This window comes from Podarcis pityusensis, assembly GCF_964106645.2.
Source record: "Podarcis pityusensis genome assembly, chromosome: 3".
Taxonomy (NCBI): Eukaryota; Metazoa; Chordata; class Lepidosauria; order Squamata; family Lacertidae; genus Podarcis; species Podarcis pityusensis.
In genome coordinates, this window is record NC_138026.1 from 92,002,261 (window position 1) to 92,025,930 (window position 23,670).

The 23,670-nt window shown below is 43.5% G+C and overlaps 1 protein-coding gene and 1 long non-coding RNA gene across 6 annotated transcripts in view; one reads left to right on the plus strand and one right to left on the minus strand.

Moving 5' to 3' along the window:
* Positions 1-277: 277 nt before the first annotated feature.
* Positions 278-22,915, minus strand: EPHX1 (epoxide hydrolase 1). Of its 4 annotated transcripts, none has more exons than XM_081000213.1 (9): positions 22,767-22,915; positions 14,441-14,628; positions 12,504-12,684; positions 10,705-10,932; positions 9,141-9,270; positions 8,485-8,699; positions 6,036-6,144; positions 4,237-4,362; positions 278-3,229 (listed from the first exon to the last, which is right to left on the minus strand). In XM_081000213.1, the coding sequence occupies exons 2-9, from the start codon at positions 14,624-14,626 to the stop codon at positions 2,995-2,997; spliced, it is 1,410 nt and encodes a 469-aa protein (XP_080856339.1). In that variant the 5' UTR covers positions 14,627-14,628; positions 22,767-22,915; the 3' UTR covers positions 278-2,994. The 4 variants fall into 4 exon arrangements, with proteins under 4 accessions (XP_080856339.1, XP_080856338.1, XP_080856336.1 ...); XM_081000212.1 differs by having other exon boundaries at positions 22,739-22,887; XM_081000210.1 differs by lacking the exon at positions 22,767-22,915 and adding an exon at positions 22,509-22,732.
* A 118-nt stretch (positions 22,916-23,033) lies between these two features.
* LOC308474217 overlaps positions 23,034-23,670 on the plus strand; it is a 30,373-nt gene continuing 29,736 nt past the window's right edge. For both annotated transcript variants that reach the window (XR_013984562.1, XR_013984563.1), the window contains exon 1: positions 23,034-23,136. This is a non-coding gene — a long non-coding RNA (uncharacterized lncRNA). The remainder of the gene's footprint in view (positions 23,137-23,670) is intronic.

The window sequence follows — 23,670 nt, forward strand, 5'->3', positions numbered from 1 at the left end:
GCTTTCTCAGTAGCAGCAGCACCACACAATGAATTGTTCACTATGCCCAGGACCTACCTGGTCAGCTCCAACCTCCCACCCCCTACTCAGAAATGATGAGTCAGACAATCACAGCAGGTCTCTTGCCTCCAGAGGCTTCCCCTGCTCCCAGAAGTGTGAAACCAAATTCCGCTAGGTCAGTCCCCATCTCTCCTGCCCATCTGGGATTCATTACTACAGGCCGGTGCATGGTCAACATGAGCAGCTGAAGACTAACAATGGCAGGTCCGAAAGATAGAAATAAAGACCTTTTCATTATCTCCTCCTTCCAGACTCCTTGGTGCTGAGTCAAGAGGGCCCTGCAACCATGATGAACAACTGAAGGCGAGAGGTGGGGAGGGTGCTGAATTCTGGCATTGCATGGGGCACCCCTGAAATTTTAAAGCCCAAAGTCTGCCACTGCTCCAGCAGTAAATAAGCAAATAAACATAAAATATTGCAAGGCATCTATCAAATGCTGTTACTCCTCTCCATTTGTCAGCAGCTCAAGTGCTGGTCCCTACTGCCAAACCTTTGGATGTCAAATGGAAGTGTGGAGTAGCAACACACTTGGAGAATATTTACCATCAACATTTGCACAGGGCCATTTTGGAATTGGAAATAAATTCCAGCTCCTCGAAACCCTGAGAAAAACGGGGCATCTTACAACGTATTTCCCAAATTCTCATATTTAGGTTGGGCTGTTTAGTCTGGGATAGCTCAGGTGGTAAGGGCACGAGACTCTTAATCTCAGGGTCATGGGTTAGAGCCCCACATTGGGTGAAAGATTCCTAAATTGCATGGGGTTGGACCAGATGACCCACGTGGTCCCTTCCAACTCTGTAAGTCTGTGATTCGGTCTCTTGAACTGTGACAAGTGCACAAGGCTTCTGAAATGGCCTGAAAGAGATAAATTCTAGGTAAGGAACTTCTTGGCCTGCCTGTAGGGCAGAACATGAATAATACCATTATGACATCTACTTCCCATGTGGCGGTTGCTCTGTGTGTGTGCTTTAGTTGTCTCCAGTTACACAGCATAGCAGCTGCCAAGGCATCTGAAGTCTTTGTATGCAAAGGCAGCTTTCTTGGTAGTATTTATTCTCGCCTCCCAAGACTCCCTCCCTCCCTATCAAAGATGGTTAGCACAAGAGCACAGTGGTGTGTGCAGTAGCTTTCCCGCAATCCCCTTTCCCTGGGCCGGGCCCCTGAAATGGGGCTGCCGCAGGAGGCAAGACGCAAAATATTTCTGCACTTAAGAGTGGAAAACAGGGTCTGGCAAACATCACTTAGTGAACTTCCTTCCCACTTATTTCGTCTGTATCGTGACAGATCAGTCTACCGGGGAACATTAATTTAAATTACTGTACAGCTATGTTCCCTCGTTGTAACAGATGCTGGTGTGCACAAGGAGCGTTCTGGCGGGTGACTTCATACCCTGAAATAGGAGACCACACGTGGGGGATGAAGACACGGGAGGACAAATGAACGTCACTCAGAAAGCCAAGGAAAGGAACAAAAAGGTGCAGATAAATAATGCAGGCAGAGCAGCCTGTGGCCACCAGAGCCGGTTGCTTCGGCAATTTCTAAGCTAAGTGTTAGGAACCTAGGAAGTGGCCTCCTAGCAAGTCAGACCACTTGGTCCATCTAGCTCAGCACTATTTCCATTGCCTGGTAGGATGTCTCCTACCAGGGTTTCAGGCAAGGGTCATTCCCAATCCTAGCTGGAGGTGCTGGGAATTGAGCATGGGACCATAACGTGCAAAGTAAGTGCTTAACCACTGAGCTATGGCCCTTCCCCATTGAGGTGGAAGAAGAACTGGCCTTGAGATATAAACTAGACATAGGAAGCGGCCTTACATGTAGGGCTGGGGGAGAAATGCGATCCCGTGTGCATTTAAAGGTGAACCTGCTTACATTTGCACTTTCTGAAATAGTACATGAACTGAAACACAGCCACCTTTCGAAATTCAAAATTATCCAGTCAAGAAACGTGCACAAAAATGCATGCCCTGGGATAAAATGCACATAAAAAGGCATATATTAGTGAAAATTACATACATAACAATTAGAGAAAATTTGGGCATACTGCTCTGCAAAAATGTGTACATGGGGCAAAATAGCTTACAAACTTGTATATTAGGAGAAATTCGTGCTAAAATGCTGATTCATTTCTATGAGAACTTAAAAAGAAAATACAAAATGGTGTGGAAATATGGGGAAGTGAATTTAAGATTGGATAAAAAAACAGAACCTGAAATTGACAGATTCACCCAACAGTTTACCAGCTTCTCTGCAATGACATAATGGGGGACTCTGTCAAAAGCCTCACTGAAATCAAGATACACATCCACAACATTCATTTGACCCACCAAGCTTGTAACACTCTCTCTCTCTCTCTCTCTCTCTCTCTCTCTCTATATATATATATATATAAGATATTATATTCGTCTGAAATTACTTGCTTTTGAGAAACCTATGCGGGGTCTTAGTACTCACAGAATCCTTTTCTAAGTGGGCACAGACTGAATGTTCTAGGACCTTTCCTGGTATCGATGTCAAGTCGACTGGTTGGGAGTTACCTGGTTCTTCTTTTTTCCCATTTTTGAAGCTGGAGACAACATCTGCCCATCTCCAGTTTGCAAGGACCTCACTTGTTCTCCAGGAATTCTCAAAGATTATAGAAACTGCCATGTGCATGAATGGTGATATAGCAATAGTAACCATTAGAATGAAAGTCATCCTAATTCACTGTTCACTCTTCTGGGCACTACACTATATAAACTCATCACAAGGTCAGCTTGAATGTGCCTCAATTCAATTTTTATCTAGCCAAATGGGAAGAGAATCAGTGCTACAAAAAAAGAAGAAAAACACCCCAGGGACTTCAGCAAAAGCTACCCTAAATGCAAAGCATTTTTATCATTTTTAATCTCAATTACTTCTTAAGTGTGGGGGGAGGATTCCCTACAAGGGTGATTACAACAGCCCACAACCCAACTTCTTGGCAAAGTTGCCCTTTTCTACTTTCCCCACAAACTGCAAAATATCTGCTGCAAGGAGCTCTGGTTCCTCAAAAGCCGCAAAATGTCCACCTCTGGCCATGTAGCTGAAGGAAACAATGTTCGCATACTTCTGTTGAAGCCATGACTGGGGCATATGCAGGACCTCATGTGGAAATGAAGCAATCCCTGTAGGGACTTGCACAGAGAGCCTGCAAGAGAACCAAGAGGGAAAACATGTCACTCTGATCCTCACAATGAAGGGACTTCTTCAAACAGGACTCCAAACCACAGGCAAAACAGGGAAAAGGAAGGTCGAGGGCACAATTTAATGCATGTCTACTCAGAAGTAAGCCCCACTGAGCTCAACAGGTTCTGCACCCAGGTCAACAGGTTCTGTACCCAGGTAGACATGCTGTGGCAGGGCAAGCTGCGCTTTCGCTCCAGAAATATGGCAGTAGAAGAAACTCTGGCGGAGATGCTGTTGAGCCTGAGTCAGTGGAAGACTTTGTGCAACATAGGCTTAGCACCCATTCTGAGGCTTTGTGAAATGCCTTGTACTAGCATATATCTTAAGCTCCTGCGCTAGCAGACCTTGCTCCAGAAGCATATGTAAAAGGCAAGGACAGAACTCAGTCATGAAGTTGGAACTAACTCAGGGATGGGAAACGGGGAGGTGAAGGTCTGGAGAGGACCCACAAATTATATTTCTCTGCCCTAAGCATCCCCATCACATTTGCTGGTGGGCCTCTGTTGCCTTCCTAAATTCCTAACAAAGCAGATTGCTGCCGCTTGCCCAGAAGGAGAGGCACAGGGAGCCTGGCACAGGGCGTGGCAGCAGAAGCACTGGTTTCGCTCTGCTGCCACGTGCAACCGCACGCTGAGCTCCCTATGCAAGTGAAATGACTGAGCTTGCCTGAGAAAAGTACAAGGACATAGCTTCATGAACCTCCTTGGCCCTGCTGCAAATCCACATGAGTCTGCAAATGCATTTAGGACATTTGTATATTATTATTGCTGACACTGAAATGTCTGGATGTGGATTTCACAAGTCACCAGGAATACCTTTGTGTTCACTTTCTGTCTAAACTTGGCATATCTGAGTAAATATGAAAAACTGTAAAAGGACACAGGGCAGCTAAATGTGTGTGTGTGTGTGTGTGTGTGTGTGTGTGTGGTATGAAAAGAGCTCTCTAAAATAGGCAAAGGAATCTCTTACTTCTCATGCTTCTGGGTGCCAATTCCTTTCCCAATATTCTCTTTGTAAAAACGCATTGAGGACACTATGCACCCAGATACCCAGTAGATCATGATGTTTGTGAGAAGATCATCCAGTGTGAACTTCCTGAAAAATACAATCCAGAAACAGCCACATCAGAACTTGTCAACTATGTTCCATCATCAACATCTGCAGCCTTTTTTCATCCTTAGCCTAAGCTGGCACATTGTTACCAAAATCAGGAGCCATTAAATATTAAGGTCATTATTATTCTTTAGATTTCGCGTCCTTTCCCCTCTCAAGTGCTCTGTGCAGGTTACAACTCCCAAGACTACAACTCCCATCAGTCTTAGCCAGCATGGTTGGGAAATGCTGATGTAAGATCTCTGTCAACACATCAACATTTGGTTCAGAAATGTTATCTCCAGCTATTTCCTAAATTTAGCTTGAGTCTCTGGGATATTGTTGGAATACATTCTTCCATTTACCCTGACTCTATTTTTCCTTGTTGCTTTTTTTTTTAAGGAGGCAACATAATGATAATCTAGTAAATCAAGCCCTTTCTTTGTTGACTCTGTGGGAACAGGGACAGAATATGGACAGCAAACCCCTCAAGCACTTCCCATTTATATAATATACCCATTTATAGAATTGCTTAAAAAAGAAAGAAGGCAGCTCAGTTATTTTGCTAAAACCCTATTATAAATGAGTTAAAGCACACAGATCTACTCCCTTTCAACAAAACTTAATGTAAGGGAAGTTCCCAGAGGATTATGTCCAATTTAGATAATTCACTGCTAGGGACTCAAGATGTTCAGCTGTCTTGGCAGTCAGGAGATGTGAAGCTGACGGTGGCATAAGAGAAGCCTGTAGAGCAGCTAATTTGCTGGCCATAAGACTTTGTTATAAAGACTAAGTTAAGGCTTCTTTCCTCTCAGAAAGGGGTCTAAGCCATTTTTAACCTGCAGGACTCCACCACAAAACAACCCCAAGTTAAGCAAGCTGGTGTTATCCTTGCAAAGAAGGCTGCCACCTTCACAAATGTTTCTCCTGTCCAAAGGGGTGCGTTTGCACAATACTCATACATGCATGGTGACACTAGATGTCAGCAAGGACATGGAAGAACATGTGCTCTTCTTTTGAGTTTTCTGACTGAGCTGCGTTTCAAACCTTCAAAGCAGGTGAAGAACCGGGCTACAAGCTAACTCCAAAATCATCTGCAGCATTTGATTTCTTAAATTCAGCAACACTGCAGTCCAGCGCCTCCCTGCTCAGTCAGACTGCAAACCAAGTTGCGCTGGCATTAAGCCGCTCTCAACGTGCACTACAAAGGCACAACATAAACACTTAAAATGAATAGACTGTGGAAAGTTGTGTTGCATTTGGTTCTCTGAGTCTGCCAACACGACTGAAAGCAAACACGGCTGGACCGGGACAGGATGGGGCAGCAGAACAGGGAGAAGTGTTGCTTCCAGGTTCACAGTGCTGCTGTATATGAAGCGGAGGATCTCACGGAGGAGGTGGGAGGAAGGAAAACAGTGGACAGTCCAAATATAAGAAGAATGTAGATAGACAGGGGGGAGTATGGGGGCTACAGGGGAAGATGTTTATACCTCTCTACTCCCATGATGATTCAGCCCTCTGGTTGGAAAGAAGACCAAGAAGAGTGTCAGCTAAGCATCCAACACAAGAGGCGATTGTGACGCTAATCTGAGAATAGTGCAGATAGGTATACAAGCATCAAAGGTAAATAGGCATCTGTAAACGTAGAGAGAGAGGCAGGGAGAAATGACACCCACTTTTCTAGTCCTCCATCTTCTAGATCTCGAAAGGCATGATTGGTCCATGTAGAAAACTTCTCCAAGATGTATGCAGCCAAGCCCACCGGAGAGTCATTCAAGCCACAGCCTAAACAAGAATGAAAACCAAGGGTTCGCTTTCATCCAACATATTTTCAGCTAACTTCTCTCCCCCCCCCCGGCCCCAAATAAACACAAGACTCCAGCTGTCTGAAGCAGCTGCTGATTGACAAGACACTAAATAAAGAGACACTTGGCAAGTTGATCTGTAGGATGAATTATGTACCAACAGTATTAACAGCCTTACAGAATAAACAAACACGCTGAAACAGCTTTGAGGATTTTGTTTTTTAAGTTATAAGGGGAAACTGAAGCTTAAACCAGCAGTAGGATAAAGCTTTGGTAACAGAGAAGGACTGGGCCTTAGTGGTAGAGCATGTGCTATGAATGCAGGAAGTCTAAGGGTCAATCCCCAGCCATTTTGAGGTTTGACTGGGACAGACATCCGTCTGAAATCCTGGAGAGCCACTGTCAGTCAGTGTAGACACTTCTGAGCTAGATGGACCAGTGACATGATGCAGGGTAAGTTAGGTGCCTATGTTCCTATGGAGGCCAGGCAAAGCCAGAATCTTTCCTTACGTTGCCTGTCTCTCTCATTGGTGATAGCAGCTGTCAGCAGCTCTGCTTCCCTGAAAGGCAGAACTGCTTCCACAGGTGGGAGAGCAGCACAGTGGAGGCTGACCATTATCCCACCATGCTAGCTCTGATTTGTCCTGCTGTGGATTACCCATGAAAGAATCCTGCTAAAATGCTCGACCCGACACAGCTTTCCAATACAGTCAGTGGTGTGACCAGGGCAAACGCAGACATCATTTGTGAAGAGAATCAGATATGCAAGCCCTAATATCCCGTAGAAACCAACAGCACTTTCAAAACTGTTGCTGATAAAGGCCACGTGGGTGTTTCCTGCATCAGCTTGTTTAAAACTAGCTTTGATAGGACCCTTTAAATCCAAATGTAAAGTCTACTGTGGAGTTCCCCAACAAATAAACAAATCTCTCTTCTTTTCGGATGGTGCCATTTTGGGCACATTTACCGTAGACACTTTGGGCAGTCTGAGTCTTTAAACACCTTCATTGCACCTACTGTATCAAGACACCAGTGTGTGTCATCCCTGTTGTCACCTGTTAATATTATTACTATTTTATTATTTAGTAAATTTGTGTACCACCCTTCATCCAAAGATCACAAGGTGGTTCAGAACATATCTACACTGACATCATATGGCAATCTTTTGCCACAGCATAACATGGAGTCCTTTACGAAGCTCTCTGTAGAGCCTCTTATTACCATGCCATCGATGCCTTCCGCCTATACTCTTAACCATAACATTAAAAGTAGGCAGCACTTTTGGACGCATTCACTAGACTTGGTGGTGGCGGTAGTGGGAGAGAAACCAACCGCAAGCTTAATCTGGCCCCTGTTGACATTATCAGCTTTTAATCAAGGTGTGCTCCCTCACTCACTCCACTCTATCCTTCACTCAGACAAGCAAGAGTCATTATCAGGAGTTGCAGGACACATTTGAGCCAGGCAAAAATGATCAAGAAAGATAAGAAGCAAGGAGGGGAAGGGGGTGTGACCTCGGGGTTTGGCCTGGGAGAGTCCTTAGGACCAGAGAGAGAGGCCTGGTGCTTGCAAAAGACCCGTGGGTCTGGGGTTCTCCACCTTTGCTATATACAGAAACAAACAACATATGTACAGACTAGATTCAATCATGTTTTTGAGTCCTCTTGAACTAGATCAGTATATGCCATTTCTGCAGCAATGCAGTAATACACTATGCCAATTAGGGAAATTATTTCAGTGTAGTGCTATTGTCACTCAGCCCTATAATTTAATCTGCATATACCTGAACGCATGATCCATTTTTTCTTAATTCATTTTTCCAATCAGGTTATAAAAAAGATAATTTTAAACAGAGGCACTTAGAAGTCTGGAGACCTAATCACAACAATACAGTCAAGCTAATTCACTTGCGTATCTAGGTGAAAACCCATTAATCAAATTTGACTGTTTTCCCCCAGGCATTGTCAGCTCATCCAAAAGCTCCATGTATAAAGAGGCAACATTTAAATTGAGTAAAATGTGCCAATGGTTCAGTGAAAGCTAACTAGTCCTCCAGAACAGCTCAACTAAGAGCCAGAGGAGATCAAAGTGTGGGATATTTGTAAATGAATAAATAAAACATTACAAAAGCACTGTTAAGCCTCCAAAAGCAAGCCTGACCCTGGCAGTGCTGCTTTTGGAACTTCTCACCACTTGGGAAAGTGGGTAGCATGGAACAGTACAACTCTGAACACAAAAGTTTATTAGCTGATCAAAGATAAATTGACTACTTGGAAGGACAAGCAAGTTGTGTGTTGTTTTTTTAAAAAAAGGCTTTTACCAGCAGTGTCAGGCTTCGTAGAATGTAGGTGAAAGTAGCCCCCTTCCCCTAGGATCCTGTAGAGCACTTTTGTCTTAAAAGGAAACATCCGCTGGACATCCACATCCTCAAAACCAAAGAGTCCTGGGAAATACCGTCCCAAGGTAATTGAAAGGAGTTGCTTGAAATGCAGGGTAGTCACTGTTGCCATGTTTAAGTGAACACCTTTCACGTGGCTAAAATAATATACAAAAGTTAGATAAGTCATCCACAAAAATATTTCTTTTTAACTCCATAGATTTATGACTTACCTGGAGTTCAGATGGCACCCTGTTGCCGTTTTGAACAAACATATAGGCCAAGCCCACTGGAGAAGAAACAAGCAGCTCCCATCAGGAAGCCAGACTCTTGGGCGTCTCAGGACACACTCAGGACTCTAAGTTTAGGAAAGTAGTTGTGCAATTCCAGCATGTTTGGTTCCTACAGTCTAGCTGGCAGGGTGCTTGAGTCACAGGGCTTCCTCTGCCCCTGTGGTAAGTGGCTGATGGGGGAACATCATATCCCAAATGATTCAATCTAAATCAGGATGGAGATGCCTCATTTTCATAAGTAGCCAATATGCTGCTTAAATAATAAATCTGTTTTGCATTTCGCCTGTCAAGAAGATGAACACTCACCTTGGAGCTATCTGAGCCAGATTGGTACTGATCAACGAGCCCCAATCCCCTCCTTGGGTATAGAATTCCTGGAAGCCCAGCCTGAGCATCAGCTTATAGAAGACACGGGCAGCACACACAGAATCAAAGCCTATAGAGAGGGGAGGAAAGTTATCAAGTAGGACTGCTTTCCGCCCCATGCCAAGTGCAAACACAATCTGTGCAATACTAATTTCTAGCTAGATTTCAGGCTGCCACAGGAATTTTCTCCCCAGTCACACTGAGCATTTATTTACTACATCAAGTAAAAGAGCAGAGACAATGCAACCTTCTGATCCACACCTTGCCAGAAAAGCCAATAGCCTTTACACTCAGTTTGCACAACTTATGATGAGTTTCTGGAGTGAAGTGTGCAGTTTGGTCCTCTGTCAGAGTTCTTTCCCTACTCCTGTGTTATTCCCCCTTTAAGCGGAGATGCCAAGGACACAATGTCGGACCTTCTCCAGGAAAATCACTGTGACGCCCGCACTCTCAGTCTAACCTTTGTCACAGAACTATGATGAGGACAAAAAATAGCAGCAGGAACTGCCCTGAGCCTGGAAAAACAGCAGGATACAAAGGGGAGATGAATCACAACTTGTGCACAGAAGCCTCTCCCTGCAATGTCCCCACCCCACTCCTGTACATGGGGGCTCCTCTCAGACTGCAGCATGCTGAGCAATGGTAAAACAAGGGTCCCAGTTGTGCAGAGGCTTCTGATCACCTTCAGCTTAATGCAGTGAGAGGCCCCTTTCTGAATGTTTGCACTGAACAAGAAAAGGGAAGCAGGAGGAGGGCAGGGCATTGTGGGACCAGCATGCACTGCCCAGCTACACATCTAGACTGAATGCCTGGATGGGGCTAGGGTGCCAAAGCACAAATAAAGCTACCTTATATGTACAGCTTTAGTATTTGTAACTCCCTGTCCCTAGCAAGTACATTTGAGTGTTTCAAGTATATTTGCATAAACAGTCATCTACTGCTCTATTTGAGACAGCACAGGTACAGAGTGGAGGTCAAAATAATCTTGGGAATGGCTATGGTTCCACTGTAGAGCACCAGCTTTGAATGCAGAAGGCATTCAACTCCCAGTGTGTGCAGGTAGAGCTGGGAGAAATTCCTATGTGAAATCCTGGAGAGCCACTGCCAGCCAGTATAGACCAGTGGACACCAGCATGGTGCTCATTGGCACCCTTGATCCTAGAGAGAGAGGTCTGCCCTGCCACCTAAGGTAATTATGAAATCCCTTCCCTGCCCCTGATGAAGCTAGGATTGAAAGAAGCATTCTGTCATAGACGACAGGATAGACTATGTTGTGCACTTGGTTGCAGTGTGTGAGTGTGTATGTGAGTGTGTGTGTTTTAAGTACAGCAGTTCCTACTGTTAATAAATGTGCCCCCAAATGTTGGCAACCCCTGTCACAATCAATCCTGAGCTAGATGGTCTGACTCAGTGCAAAGCAGCTTCCTCTGTTTCTATGAATTAACAACAAAGATAAGTGCTGTAAATGTACCACTTCCAGATCCTTCAAAATAATGCAACGTACCTTGCTTGTGAGGTGCCTCGGAGAAGCCGTAGCCAGGGATGGAAGGGCAGATTATTTCGAAAACATGCTCGCCACTCAAGCCATGGCTCCCTGGATCCATCAGGAGGGGGATTATTTTGTAAAATTCATAGACTGAGCCAGGCCAGCCGTGAACCATTAATAATGGCTTTGCAGACTGGCCTTCAGGCACATGGGGAGGTTTTACATGAAGAAAATGGACATCAATTCCTATGGAAAATATACATACACATAAAAACTTTAGAATATTTATTAAAACAGATTAGGTGGGCATAAACATATACTAGATGTAGCATTAGTCACTAGCATAACATCATTAAGTGGTATTGAGAATGAGATTTGCTACAGTGAGGGTGCTCTGGTGAGTGATGGTTTGCTGCCTTGTGATTTTCTGTTTAGTAGGAAGCTAAGTGTGCTCACCGAGTTGGTCCTTTGAAATTCCAGGGACCAACACATATGCCAATTTCCTCATCTGATCACTGAATCACATGTCAATAAAAGAGACTTTGGTTTTATAACCCAGTATCTTGTGTGCGCTGCTTCCTAGCATAACGAAGAACCTAGCTTCAAAAAATAGTTACGAGCTCTTTGACTCAGCTGCTAGATGCCAAATTGACAAGCTGGAAGTAGATGTAGTAGTAGGCACCACTAGCTTCACTTTAAAAAACAACACCCCACACGTAGCCTAAGTCAGGGATTGCTAACAAGGCAGCTGAAAGCATACAGATGCCCACAGGTTCCCATTTGACTGTAGCTAATAAAAAAGGTTGTGATGTGTGCTTGGTTGTGGTGGGGGAGGGAGGGCTGGTATCCATGACAGTTTCTCTAGTTTGCTAGTGTGCCTATGGGCCCCAAATGGTTGCCAACTCCTGGCATAAATCTATCCAAGATTACCAGAGAGAAGAGGACACAGAGCAATGGATCCAAACTACAAGAAAGAAGATTCCACCTAAACATTAGGAAGAACTTCCTGACAGTAAGAGCTGTTCGACAGTGGAATTTGCTGCCAAGGAGTGTGGTGGAGTCTCCTTCTTTGGAGGTCTTTAAGCAGAGGCTTGACAACCATATGTCAGGAGTGCTCTGATGGTGTTTCCTGCTTGGCAGGGGGTTGGACTCGATGGCCCTTGTGGTCTCTTCCAACTCTATGATTCTATGATTCTACCTCTGTCACATTATGACTTGGAGCATACAACTGGCCACTGCTGGATCAGGCATAATACAAGAGGCTGCTGCAAAAAGAGACTCCCCTATGTTCAGCAGCTCAAGTTGTGAATGGATCGGATATCTACAATCACAGCAGCAGGTTGAAGGTGTCCAGTGCTGCAACTCTGCACTGCTTCCACTCCGATGTTGCTGTACTTTTGGTGTAGGGAAGACTGAAGTTCTTCTCTCTAGAGAAGACCGATCTGAATTTCAGACTTGAAAGGTGCTAGCACTGAAAAACAAATGTTCTTCTCTGTGGATCCTAGAATTCAAAGACCTCAAAGCCAAATTGGGAAGTCTAATTTTATTTATTTAATTATAGAATTTCTTCCCTGCCCTTCACCATAAGATCCCAGGGTGGGTTACAACAATATAGTAAATAAAATTTAAAGTCACATGACTTTAAATTTTATTTACCATATTGTTGTTAATATATAAAAAGTACAGAATAAGAAAACAATACAGTCAAAGCAATCTTACTTTAACAAACTCATGGACAAGCAAACTGATTTCATGCTGAAAACCCATGCAACACAAGGCAAGATCAAAGACTGATCAGAGCACTATTGGCTACAAACCTTCAATCTTTGTTTTGAACTGCGGGAATTTGTTGAGAACTTCCACTTGCTTCTTCCAGTTGAACTGATTCCTCCAATAAGCAACAACCTTCCTAAGATAATTTGAATTAAACCCATATCGAAAGCGACTATCCTCTAATGGCTCGGCAAACCTCACCTCATCAAGTCTTCTATGTAAGTACTAGACCCCACAAATGTGTGGGAGGGAAAAAGAAGAATGAGGAAATGAAAAGAGGAAGAACTGAAAACTCACATGAGAGTTATATGCAAAAGTTAAAATACTTTTTTTTCTCAAATCACATCCACACCACATATTTAAAGCACATTGTTTTCCCCAAAGAATTCTGGGAAATGCAGTTCACCCCCACAGAGCTACTATTCCAAGCACCCTTAAAATAATGTTTTCCTCCCTTTTCTTGCTGTGACTGGTGTCTTTCTGGTAGTTTTGACTTGGTATAACACAGATTTGTGTGAAGCCTATACGAGACCTTTCTATGCAATATTTCTGTGGTGTGGAATGGACATCCATTTCACACTAGTTCTGCACCACCCACATGTGCAATTCAGGTTGCGCTTCTATTGAGAATACTGCACTTTCATACTACTTCCACTGCAAAAACAACTCTTCTGACAATACATTAAGTTCTTTTGTGAAAGCTCCACAGAATGTAGGTGTCATGAACCTCAACTGGTTATTTCACATGACATTTAAAGAGAGAAAGATAGAGAGAGAGGCTGTAGGCTCTCGCTGCGCTGTTTGCAACACAGGAATACTCTTCTGCTAAAAGAGGGGAAGTCACAAACATTAACTTCCCACCAACACTCATGTTGCCCTATTGTGTGAACCCTTTTATCTAACCTTTCTTCCCCCCATTCATTGGAGGCAATGCATTTCCCACTCTCCTGATAGGCTATATAGTAGCTTTATGTGGGTTTGTGCAAGTATGGCACAAAGAGAGAGAAAGAGAAAGAAATTTGGGGCACGATTTGACCGATCACGCAGCAGTGCTCTTAGAACCAGCTGGTTCCATTTGCCTGAAACAAACAAGAGAAAGTCACAGCCATTAGGATGAAGCTGGACTTTAAAAATCAAAGGCTCTCTCCCCTGAGAACCGAGGACAGGGCCAACACAGCAGCAGATGTTAAAGACAGCTAAAATTAGATTCCGCTCTGTGTGCATTGTACCCTTCTGAATTTCATTGTTTTAAAGCTATTATCAGTGATGTGTGATACAGAAAATAGCCCAGGTTGGGTTGATTAACGCAAACAGACAGCTACAACACGTTATTGTATTGTTCTCTGTTAATAGCACAGGCAACGGTAGGGTCATATCCAGATTAATATGACACAGCCGTGACCTCTGAACAAAACTGCTTGTAAAAATTACTGCTGGAGAGAAAATAACTGCTGTTAGTATTTGCGCAGCAAGCCTACATTTCAGCACGTATCATATTTTCTATATATCTATAGTTCTTGGCTTGATTTAAAAATCAACTGAAACTGATGCGACTCAGTTGAATGCTTTAAGCACATTTTATACATTTAAATTATCCAAGTTAAAATTAAGGGGGTAGTAGAGCTGGTTACAATGGAAACCTAAAGGAACTCAGATTTATGTTGCAATTTTAACCGAGCACATTTACTTGGCTATAAGTCAGAGCTTTCCAAACTTTTCATGTTATTGACACACTTTTTAGACATGAATCATTTCGCGACACAGTAATTAAGTTTTTCAGCCCCGGAAGGAGTGCGGGAAGCATTTGCGTGACACACCTACACACTGCAGCCGACACACTAACATGTCGCGACACACATTTTGGAAAGCTCTGCTATAAATGCTACTGAAGCATTTTTAACAAACCGTGGTTGAGATTATGCTGCTACCCTAGAATTTCCTGCTGTTTGTGCAAACTCTGCGAGAAAGAGAGTCTTCTTACATTTATCTCGCCGTCTGATGTTTCCACCTTGAAAGGATATATAGCTGCATCTTCTTCAGAGTCAGGCTTCTGTCCTTTGCCCCACCATCCATCTCCCATAGATAATTTGTCCTCTTTCTTCTTGGTCAGAAACAGATAAATGATTGCTCCCAAGACAACAGCCAACAGTATTTCAAACAACATCATGACTGCAAAAGAATCACCACAATTATGGCATTAAATGACATTTTGGTACTGGTACCTCCCCCCCCCCCAAAAAAAACATGTTAAAAGTGTGGCAGTTACTTTAACAACTTCATGGTGAGTACCAGCACATATATTTTTTTGAAGCAGCGGCACTGGTTGTGTGCATGCTTTTTCTCTAGAATGCTTATATTTTAGGACCAGAATAAAAACAGTCTTTGGGCTGTTTTGATAAAACATTATGTATTTTCTTTAAACCATATGACATAAGATACCAATTAGACATCACTTCATAGTAGCTCTTCTTAAGGGTGGTCCTGTTGGACCTAAAGCAAATATTTGACTTCACCTATTTTCTGTTATTGTCCTACCAGTCATTCCCTCCTATTTCTTCTTAAAGTTATTTCCATGTGGACTGTCGCTAAGATGCAATAAATCTTAAGACAAGAGTCTTTTTTTGTTGATGCATAATTCATAATAGTTGCTTCAATTTGGGTCACAGGAGCTCAAAGGCGATATAAGCCTTATTCTTTTTTTGGGGGGGGGGACTCCCTCCCTCAGTTACCCTTTCCTACAGAGCACACACAGCATTGCAAGCTGAGCCTCCTTGAAGTCCTGGTGTAATTAGCCTCTCAATATGGGTTCTCAGGCAAGCAACTGACCTTTTGAAAAATGTGTCTAAAAGTGTGAGATCTCTGTAGAGAGCCACATGTTGTACGCTGTACCATTAGGACATAAATATGGAATTCAGTTGGGTGCTTGTGCTCTTAAAAACGAGAAAGGCTGCCTTGTGTATATCCCCCTGCCCCATGAATATCTTATTTACCCCCAGAGCGATTTCAAAGCATTGAATTAACTCTGTGAAACAAAGCAACAAGGCTCCATCCAGCCCACGAGAGACTGTGCAGCAGAATGTGTTATAAACATGCTTTTTTGGGGGGAAATAATTAATAATTCCCTGGGTGGCGAGGGCCTTTGAAATGTGTTGTTTATTAACACATTAGCCCCACCCCCACATTTCTCATATTTAAAAAGTTTCTCAAAATAGTTAAGGAGAACCATTCTTTCCATAGGGGTTTAAGTTAGGCACATAGCTTTTGTAAAAAATGAACTCAACAGAATGGTTCACTATTTTAAAAATGTATTTATTATTACATTTATATCCTGCCTTTTCTGCAAAGAATTATCAAGGTGGAATACATGGGTCCCCTCCTCCCTGATTCTTCCTCACAGCAACCCTGTGAGGTAGGTTAGGTGAGAGACAGAGACTGGTCCAAGGCGCACTGAGTGGGGGCTACACAACACTGTCTCTCTCTTTAAATGCTCGTTCAATGAATATGTGAATGTAGCTAGTATTATTATGTTAAAACAGGGCTATGTGTGTTCAAAAATAAATTAAACCACATAGACTCTTGGGTTTTATTTTTCCTTTTCTGGTGCATAATCTCGAGGGCATGAGCAGTGCTGGTTCCTCAATAAACTTCCATCTGGAAACACTCCAGGTTTTCTATTTAATCTGTAGCTACCACTGCTAGTTTGTGTGGTCCCTCCAAACCAGGATCAAACCATGGGAATGCATAAGCACAAGACTCATTCACATGTCATGATCTGCCGTTACCCCTGAATGGAACTGCAGTGGTACCTCGGGTTACAGACGCTTCAGGTTACAGACTCCGCTAACCCAGAAATAGTACCTCGGGTTAAGAACTTTGCTTCAGGATGAGAACAGAAATCGGGCGGTGGTGGCACAGCAGCAGCAGGAGGCCCCATTAGCTAAAGTGGTGCTTCAGGTTAAGAACAGTTTCAGGTTAAGAACGGACCTCCAGAACGAATTAAGTACTTAACCCACTGTACACAACTTGGGTGCTATGGCTGGGATTCCTGCATTGCAGGAGGTTGGACTAGTGTACTTAATATATGTGGGGTTTTGTGTCAGCGTCGCTTGTGCAGGTTCTGTGCTATTCACTTGTGTTCCTTTGGTGGTGAGAGAGGTTGGGGTTGGCCAAGGTGTGGTTGTTTGTTTTTGATTGGCTGTAGTGATCTTTGTTTTGATGTGTGAGTGGGGTGGGTGGGTGTTTTGGATCAGGTTAGCCATACTGATTTGTTTGCTGTTGGTGGTTTTTTGTCATTGTCTTGTTCGGCTGTGTACATGATAAAGGGGAGCCATACAGGGGTGAAGGCGTCTTCTTCTATTTGTCCCCGTGTCAGTTTCAGTTTATTGGTTAATTTTTCTAGTAAGGCTGTTTCCCATACTATTTGGTACCATTGGTCCATGCTTACTTCTGACAGGTCTCTCCAGTGTCTGGTTATGGTGTTTCTGGCTGCTGAAAGTAGGTGGGTTATGAGTTCTTTGTGGTGTAAATGGACATTATTGTCTTGGAAGATGCTTAGTAGGGCCAATTCTGGGGTGATTTCTAATATTTGCTTAGTTATTTTACATATTTCCCGTATGGCTGTTGTCCAGAATAGTTGGATTTTGGGGCACTCCCACCATATGTGGGCACTCCCACCAAAAAGGGGGTATTGGCAACGGGCCAATAGCTGTTCCAATTGTCCTTATTCTCATGTGAAGACAAACTCTGGGTGAATCAAGAGGAGAAAGCCTATTGTATGCAGTTGACAGCAAGGGAAACAAATGAAAGCCATCATGGTCTCTCTCCATAATGGAACACTGGAGGATCTGCCAAAGCAAATATGCAACAGAAACACTTCAATGTAGCTGGCAAAAGCACCAATACTTTAATGTGCTGGGATTTAAAGGAAGAATTTCTAAATATTTATCCATAACCACAATGAAGTAATTATCTTAGAAGCAGAAGCTAGGAGGGGGGGGGAGTTTCCCCATTTTACTCCCCCCCCAACACTTAATTGCAGTGATGCATGCTTTTATACTGAAATAATGAATATATTGATCAGCTTTGCACATAACTGTAAATCAATTGTGTACAAGTATTCAAACAGCAAAAAAAGTGTTATGAACCAACTGTTAAATCAAAACAGCTCTGATATTTAAAGGCATCATGCCAGGAGACTATTCAATGAATGGAAAGTGTGTGTCTAGCAGTGCTTCCCAATAGCTGAAGGCATCTCCCCTCTCTGTTACTGAATTATTTGGAGCATTTGATGGGTTAAAAAAAGAGAGGTTTGGTCAGCTAACAGGTCAAAATAATAGTAAAGTTGAGGTGCTAGACTTGTTCTTGGAGGTAGCAATGGCTTGGGTGTGGGCCAATAAATTGAAGCTGAACCCTGAAAAGACTGTGGTGTTATGTGCTCCAAGTTCTTGAGTCCAGGAGGTGAGGAGTCAGTTTGTTCTGAACATGGGTGCACTTCCCTGGAAGAAGCAGATTTGTAGCTTGGGAGTACTCCTGTAATGATTATGTTATTACATTTTGATTCTGCTCCTCCCTCAAAGAGCTCAGACCAATGCATATAGTCCCGTCCCCCAGCCCCCCCGTACACCATTATCTTCACAAGAACCATGTGAAATAAATGAGGCCAGGAATGGGGGACTGGCCCAAAGTCCTATAATAGGCCCTGAAATTTCTGCGTCTGAGATGCTCCTGGCAGCCCTATTTTTTGGGGGGGGGGGTTAATCAGGATAGGGATTTCAGCATATGGATAGGCTTTCCCCCCCCCCTCTGTCTCTCTCCCCTTGCCCCATCCCTATGATTCCTGAAGCTGCTAATTCCACCTGCCTGCCCCCGCCTGCCCAGAAACTGCTGTTTGCTCCTGGGGTGATTTTTCTCAGGATCACGGCAAGGGAGCAGGGCTGTGTGTGTTAAACTCCTCTCATGTTTGCAATCCTAATTGCGCCCTCTACTATACAATAAAATCCCCTGGCATTGGCTGGCTTCTAGCTGAGCTCCTCTGTTCCATGTTACAGCCAAACCATTTACTCAAAGCTCTCAGATATTTTCACGTGTTTAGGATGTTGGACATGTTTAGAAGCAGTGGACAGGGAAGCCATATCAGAATGCTCAAGGAATCCAGACCCTAATATGAGCATCCTCTGGATGTGGGGTAGAAAAAGTATTTGGAAAACAGACCCAGGAATGGAAAGAGAAGAAATTTCTACTTTAGATATCTAATAAAAGGCATTCAACCTGGTCTGTGTGGCTTGCGGAGCTTTAATTAAAGTTATCTGGGCAGAGGGAAATTATCAGGAACTGTTCAACCCAAGAGCTTCAAGAGAAGAAGGGTGGGAATCACCTTCAATATTAATTAAGCGGAGACAAAATCTCTTTGGAGAGAGGTACAGATAAATGGGTTCTACTTTTATTTTCTGACAAATCTTTTTGCAGTTCTTAATGTACTTGACACAATTTGCCACCTGCTAGGGAGCAATGGTGTCATTCTTGTGTGAACCAAGTTTAGGGCAGGGACCCAAAAACCTTTATGATACAGATTAATGCTTCTTCCTCAATCACCCCAGTTGCTCAGAATCTCCAGATTTTCTAAACTGTATTTTGAGACTACGGGAGACTATGGAAGACTACAGGAGAGGGAGGGAGGAAGAAAGTCAGTGGTTACAAGGGATGAACATGGGCAAACACAGTTGAATGTATAGCAGAAAGGGTTAAACTTCTGTCCAGTGGATGATGTCACCAGGAAGGGGCAGCTTTGTTTGAAATATGTAAAGTACTTAGAAAAATCAGATCTGCCTCAGCTCTATTAATAATACAGCATGTATTTGGCCTTTATTTCAAAGAGAACACTGTTGAGCAACATATCCTCATAGCATTATGTCCTTTAATGTCCTTACTATTCCATCAATATCACCTTTCCAAGACAGGTAAATCATTTGTCCTTTAAAAATTAATCATAGCATCATACTGCTCGATAGCCCAGATAAGCTACAGAAGTCTGGCAATGGTAACCCTCAGAGGCTATTTTCATGTAGTAAAAAGAAAAATCTGACTGAATGGACAACAGTTCTCCTCCTCCCCCCCATCCCTTTTTTTAGATCCTAGCCACCAGATACCTAAGTTTTCCTTCCTACATTTTACCAAAAGCTTTCAGTATTCACTTGCATCATGTGTGTGTGTTTTTTAAATGTTATGTATTGAAGTCTACTATAAATAATGCAAAACAAGTATATTAGTAATGGAACAATAATAATTTATAGATTAGCAATTGTCTTCACAACTCAAACTGGGAGAGAGGAGACCCAGAAGAGACAGTATTAAAGTTTTATGAGTTAATTTGGTATTAAAAGTAGCATAAGTCAAGATTTGTATTAATGTCTTGATTAAGCAACATTCTCCCACAGAGAAAAGTATTAACTTTCTCTCACAGACATTTCTCCAGAGTATGCAACTTCATCCCAAAGACACTGCTCCACTTATAAAACATGCATGGTCAATCTGGGCCAATGGTGAAAGACTTCACTGTTGCCATCCTCCATACATATGGACTGACTAAATGCAAGCCAAGAATACAGCCATGAATACATCCAGGGAGTAATTCACCTAACACTGCAAAGTAACAAGCTTGGTGGTAGGGAAATCCTGTATAGTTGCACCCCAAATTTCATCGTAATACTGTACAGAATATCAGGATGTACCCAAAAGAAAGACAGGGAAAAGTGACCTATTACTAACAATATCCAGATTATATTTTAATTGCATCCCTATGGAGAAAAAAATGTCAAGACTCAAGCTGAGTTCCACTAAACTAGATTAAACCCAAGGATTTTGTGCATCATTTAGCCTGGTCCTTTTCAGCCAGCTCAGTTAGGCAACAAAATCCAATCACTAGGCACTATTTTCCTCTCATTCAGCAAGCATGTCAATGGAGGTAGGGGGAATCGAGTTGAAATAGGATAACAAGATTCCCTGAGCTTTTCTCTAGAACCCACTATTGGTAAATACGCCTGCAGGAAAGTTATCTAAAAAAAAAAAAAAGATTAGAAGGAGAAACTGCAGACAGCACTTCAGTAGATACAAAAAAAAAACTGGCAAGTAAAACAAGCAAGCTACAATAAATACTAGCATAGCAAAGCACATCTTGGACATAAACTTCAATTCTAATCAAAACCAGGCTTAGAAAGACATCTGAGGAACTACAATTGGAAACATTCCATATTGTTAGCAAAACCGCTGCTGAGTGATCAGTTCTTGCTTTGGGGGGATGGGAAGGGACTCTGATGTCCCCTTATCTTTATTAACTCTGCAGTGAGCAACAGTTTGATATTAGCAAAACAGTACAAAATACAAAGTCCTGAAGTTTACTTAAATAGCAAACAACCACTATACCCCTGGCTTCAAATTCTGCTTGCTCCTGTTACAAACTGCAAAGGAGTACAAATTCAGTGGTCTCTTGGCTGCTGATAGTAGATTGCAGTAAGTCACCAAATGTGCCCCTCTGCCCAAAAAAAGTCGGAAGGATGGCATCATAACAAACTTCTTCAAACCTAAGCTCAGCTTTCAGGAACAACCTGGAATCCTTTGAGTTATAATATTAAAAAATCACACTACAAAAACCTTCAGTGTGCAGTAGCTTGCTAGCAGGATATTTTGAAAATGCAAAGCACTACTAATACAAAGGTTAAAGGTAAAGGTATCCCTGACCGTTAGGTCCAGTCGCGGACGACTCTGGGGTTGCAGCGCTCATCTTGCTTTACTGGCCAAGGGAGCCGGCGTTTGTCCACAGACAGCTTCCGGGTCATGTAGCCAGCATGACTAAGCTGCTTCTAGCGAACCAGAGCAGTGCACGGAAATGCCGTTTACCTTCCTGCTGCAGCAGTACCTATTTATCTACTTTCATTTGATGTCTGGTCGTCAAGCCCTAGGCTCTGTGGTTTAGACCACAGCGCCACCCGCGTCCCTTACAAAGGTAGGGATATCCATATACACTGTGTTCCATAGCAACTCTGGCTCCCACTTCTGCTTGGGATAATGGGCCTCTTCTTCATACATAGAAGATCCCTGCATATCTACTCTTCTCACTACTGCGGAGTGATAAAAACACAAGGCACTCTTTTCTAAACTCCCCACATAATGGCCAAGTTTACAGTGGCATGGCAGACGTCCAAGGGCAGAAAACAGGCAGCTTTGTAACTTAATCTACACACAATAAAGAAAGGAACAGGATTAATCGCAACAAAAACACCATATTCTTTGCTCTCTCACTTTCTCTGACTACATCCCAGCAATTTCCAGAAAGTTCGAAAAGAACATGGGTTTAACTTGGATTACCTTCTCTTTAACCCTCACAGTAGAAATCCAAGCAGAAAAGAACAAGAGAAAAACCACACACATGTAGTCAGTCTTGTGGAGGGTAAACGGCAGTTCCAGACTTCATGTCTGGGTAATTTCAATTGACAACTAAATCACAATAGGTTCCTGAGCTGCAAGATATTCTGAATGAGTGACTTCCAGATGATATTAAAGTTCTCTCTGTGGTGGCTAATCTGTGACACATGTGCAAATCAGCAATCCTTGCAAACGCCCATTTGTAAGGCCTCATGCACAGTCCACTTGCAACTGAAATCCTTAGACAGAACCTGGAATCCCAGCACCCTTAAATCTAAAAGACTCCTTTGGGTTGTTTCATGGGTGGGTTATTTGATGTTGGGCTATATTTTACAGACCTACATTGTGTACTTGCAAAAAAAGGAGTATCCTTTAAAAGTTCAAACCTTAAATAAATAGCACACAAACCGCAGTAACATATCACATACCAAGCGGAAGCAGTGTAGCCCAGTTCACCTGTCAGGGATTCTCCAGTTGCACTTACCCTGCATTGTAAATACTGCATTGGACTGGGGAGGACTTAGACTAGAGATGTTCAAAGGGCTCTTCCTAGCCTATAATTCTGCGATTCTATATATATTTTTAAACTCTGAAAGCAACCCTCATTTTGACGAGTTTCCCAGGGAACTCACAATGGGATGCTTCACTTGTGGGCATAAATGAGTTTCTCCCGGGATCTTCGACAGGAACCGCCACGCACAACAAGTTCCCCGTCCTGCCTAAACAAGCAGCTTCAGCCCTTTTCAGACGTGACGTGACACTAAAAAGCGCCTCTGCTCGCGCCTTGTGTGAATGTTGTCGATGCGGGATAAGCCGCAGAATACCGGCAAGCCGCCGACTGCGCATGTAGGATTTACATTACCGTTATCAGCCAAATGAATAAGCCTCACGTGTAACAAAAACGCCTCAGAAAGAGCCCCTCTCGCAGTTCCCCCGCGTAGCCCAGCCTGGCCCTCCGCCGTTTACAAGAGCGAAAGAGGCGGGGCGGCCTTTCTTCCCACAGGCTCCGCCGGCGGCGCTGCAGCAGCCCTCTCGCATCGCCCGTTCGGATTAAGGCCGCGGGGGGGGGGGGGTCGAGGAACTCGGTCGGCAACAGAGGATTCTGGGAGGTGTAGTTTTTCGGGGGCCTGCATGTAAGGGTGGCAGGGTGGGTGCTCCACCTGGGCTCTCAAAACCTTCTTCATCTTGCTGTCCGAGAAACGTTATGGCCGGCGGCGGGGGAAGGTAGCTGCTGGGAGCACCGCAGAGATGGAAACCAAGGTCGTAACGCGTGTCGTTTGGCGAAAGTCTTGCGTCGGGTTGTTGGGTTGGAAAGCAGCTTCAAGACCCGGGATGGGTTTGTTTTCGCAGCGGCGTGTAACGCGCTTCAAAGGCTCTGAAGGTTTTTTTTCTTTTGGATTAGGACACGCAACATGACACATCCACCGCTGCTCCCAACACCAATTTGAAGCACGTGACTCCACCGCCCAAATAATCCTGGGAACTGTTGAGTTTGGCAGTTCTGTGAGGACTAAACTGCAGTCCCCAGGATTTCTTTGGGGAAGTCATGTGCTTTAAATGCACTTTAAAGGTGTGCCGTGGGTGTGACCACATAGTGAAGCGATGCGCGCCTTAGGCTGTGTACACATTGGTGTTTACTCTTGAATCTGTACAGTTGGAAGAGACCACAAGGATCATCTAGTCCAACCCCTGCATAGCCGGAACCTTTCTCCTAACATGGGGTTCAAACCCGTGACTCTGAGATTCTACCGACTGAGCTATCCCTCTGGATCCCACTGGTTTTTGAGTTCATGT